The 2,929-nt window shown below is 53.7% G+C and overlaps 1 protein-coding gene across 1 annotated transcript; it reads right to left on the bottom strand.

Moving 5' to 3' along the window:
* Positions 1-148: 148 nt before the first annotated feature.
* LOC123074016 (cytochrome P450 84A1-like) lies at positions 149-2,347 on the bottom strand. The gene is made up of 2 exons (XM_044496974.1): positions 1,319-2,347; positions 149-924 (listed from the first exon to the last, which is right to left on the bottom strand). Exons 1-2 carry the CDS (start codon positions 2,267-2,269, stop codon positions 262-264), a joined length of 1,614 nt encoding a protein of 537 aa, XP_044352909.1. The 5' UTR covers positions 2,270-2,347; the 3' UTR covers positions 149-261.
* Positions 2,348-2,929: the final 582 nt, after the last annotated feature.

Below are 2,929 nucleotides of genomic sequence, written 5' to 3'. Positions count from 1 at the left end.
CCCTAGACTCTTTGACGATGACATGAAACGCGCACTACCACCGAAATACGGCTCTCCACGGAGGAGCGTGCATCATGTGTTGTTGCCCTTCCCAAGACAATATATGAAATAGTCACGCATCATACTTCTGTAACCTAAGCATAGAAGATTCAATTATTGTGTTCCGTAGTATCAGAAAACAGAAATAAGAAGAAAAAGCAAAGAGAAACCCACCAAACTCATGCGGTGGCACACACAAAGACAATAGGTGCGCGGATGACATCACGCCTGGCGCGCGACATCATCATCAGCAACCAAAGAGCAGGTGAGTCGAGGCGTGGGCACGACGCTGAGCCTAGAGGCACGTGGAACTGTGAGGCCGAAGACATCACACATGTCGAGCTCCGACGGCGTCATGCCGTCGGGCAGTGCCCAGTTGAACCCATGGGTGAGCTGCGCGACGACGAGCTCCAATGAGTACAAACCTAGCGCCATACCAGGGCATGAGCGGCGGCCAGACCCAAACGGCAGGAACTCAAAGCACCCGCCCTTGAAGTCGACCCCAGCGGCCTCCCCTTCCCCCGCCATGAACCTTGAAGGTCGGAACGCGTCGGCGTCCTTCCACGCGCTGGGGTCACGACCGATGGCAAAGACGTTGATCATGATGCGGGAGCCCCGGGGCACGGAGTATCCGCCGACGACACAATCCTCGGCATTCTCGTGGTTGAGCAATGGGATGGGTGGGTGCAACCGGAGCGTCTCCTTGATGACGCACTTGAGGAAGGGGAGCTTGTCGAGGTCCGACTCGTCCACGTTCCGATCGAGACCCACCGTGTCGGTGAGCTCCTGTTGCAGGCGTCGGAGGTCATCAGGACAGTGCATCATCTCCGCCATTGCCCACTCGATCGCCGATGCCACTGTCTCCGTCCCACCAAACATCACGTCCTGTCGTACATACATACATATATACAAGCACATTTTAGTTTAAAAAACATAGTACGGGTAACAAACTCATTTTAGTTTAAGAAACATAGTAGTAATAAATTCATCTTAATTTCCCTTATGTCATTATTAAAGATTAAAAAAATATTATGTTACTTTTGAATGGTAGATCAACCTTATAATAAGCATTTTAAAGTTTTAAATGCACTCGGTCCATTCCTATGTCATCAATAAATAAACAGTTTTTTCTCATCTAACACAGAAATTCTACACGGCTCTTGATGTCTAGATCTGGGAGCTAAAGTGTTGACTGAAACTTACCTAATTCTTAGAAAAAAATCTATTTTTGGCGCATATGGCAGTAAATAAGTGACGGAGGTTTGGATCTACCACGTACCATGATCATGGCCTTGATGTTGTCACGGGTGAGGCGGAGCGTGTTCTGGAGGTCGTCCTCGCCGTCGCCGGCGGCCTCCTTGGTTCTCGCCTCAGGAAGGAACGCGAGCATGTCATCCACCATGTCAGCGTCGACGTCGTCGGGGTTCCTGCCCCTCTTCATGTGCTCGTCGATGATCTTGTCGATGAACTGGTCGAGCGCGGCGCGCGCGGCGCGGAGGCGCACGTTCATCCCGTGCGGGTCCGCCCAGCTGAGCCACGGGATGAAGTCGCCGATGCAGAACTCGACGAAGAGCTTGGAGAACTCCTGGAGGATGGCGATGAACTCTTCCTGCTTCCCGGCGTCGCCGGCGGCTCCGGCGCCGAAGGCGGCGCGGAAGGTGACGTTCTTGGCGAGGTTGAAGATGAGCTCCCCGAGGTTCACGGTCTCGCCGCTCCGCCGGGCCACGGCGCGGACGAGCGCCGCGGACTCGTCGCGCACGGCGAGCCACGTCTCCGGACGGCGCCGGCTGAAGAGCTTCATCACGCACAGCTTGCGCATCTGGCGCCAGAAGGGCCCGTGGTGCGCGAACGCCATGTCGGCGCGGTCGTAGGTGAGGTAGGTGGCGGCGAGGGTAGCCGGCCGGTTCGAGAAGGCAGCGTCCTGCACCTGCAGCACCTCCTGGGCGTACTCCGGCGTCGACACGGCAAAGGCGTGGACCTTGCCGAGGCGGAGGTGGAGAAAGCCGCCGTACTTCTTCGCCAGCGCCGTGAGGCCCCGGTGCGTCAGCTGGTCCATCATTGACATGTTGCCGACGATCGGCAGCGGGTTCGGCCCTGGAGGCAGCGGCGGCGCCCTGCCCCGCCGCCGCCGCCGCTTCAGCACCACAAAGACCACCGAGGCAACGAACAGCCAGCTGAGCGGATCTTGGAGCCATTCCATGGCGATCTTGGTCAAGCTCAAACCCACCATTGCTGGTACTCGAACTAGAAGCTCTAGTTGTTGTTGTTTTCTTCTTGGGGTATTCTACTGTGTGGGTTTTAGACTGGAGTAACGCTTTTCGAGTAGAGACGAGGAGAAAAGTTGAGGGTGCCGGCCTGCCGGGTTTATAACCTTTTTCTTTTCTTTGCGATGGAGGGTTTATATATTGTGGGAGCACTAGGCGAGACGAGTGAGATTTGAGCATCTGCAGCCGGACTTGCATATCCCACCCCGTACGTCCGCGGATGCGCCGGACACATCCGCGGACGGATCCGGACGAGCCCTTATATTTTGCTCTGAAATTCACATATCTCAAATTCGGATTCTTAAATTGATGCAAATTCATGCACGTCGATCATATAAGTTAATGTCGCACGTAGATAATAAATGTTGGTACCGAGCATAGATAATGTTTACATAAAATTTATTTTAAGTGCACAACTCAAACATTAGCTCCTTGGTTTTCATTATGGGTCCACATGTGCCCCACAAGATCATTGAGTAGCTGTATGTGCACCTGGTGATCTCGAAAATTCTGATGCATCTGCAGAAAGTTCATAAGCTGAGTTACATCTTGATCTTTCGGGATTTCAACTTGTTCTCCAGGCAGCGCTTTAAAATCATTGGTTTGGGCTACACCATCACCCTCAT

The sequence above is a fragment of the Triticum aestivum genome, chromosome 3D (assembly GCF_018294505.1).
Source record: "Triticum aestivum cultivar Chinese Spring chromosome 3D, IWGSC CS RefSeq v2.1, whole genome shotgun sequence".
NCBI lineage: Eukaryota > Viridiplantae > Streptophyta > Magnoliopsida > Poales > Poaceae > Triticum > Triticum aestivum.
This window is presented reverse-complemented; position numbering and strand designations above follow the sequence as displayed.

Bases quoted from the DNA above. Each gene is read 5' to 3' on its own strand.
- LOC123074016 (XM_044496974.1), bottom strand. From the start codon at position 2,269: ATGGTGGGTTTGAGCTTGACCAAGATCGCCATGGAATGGCTCCAAGAT. The intron at 925-1,318 runs GTACGTGGTAGA...TATGTACGACAG, and splicing joins ACATCAAGGCCATGATCATG to GACGTGATGTTTGGTGGGAC.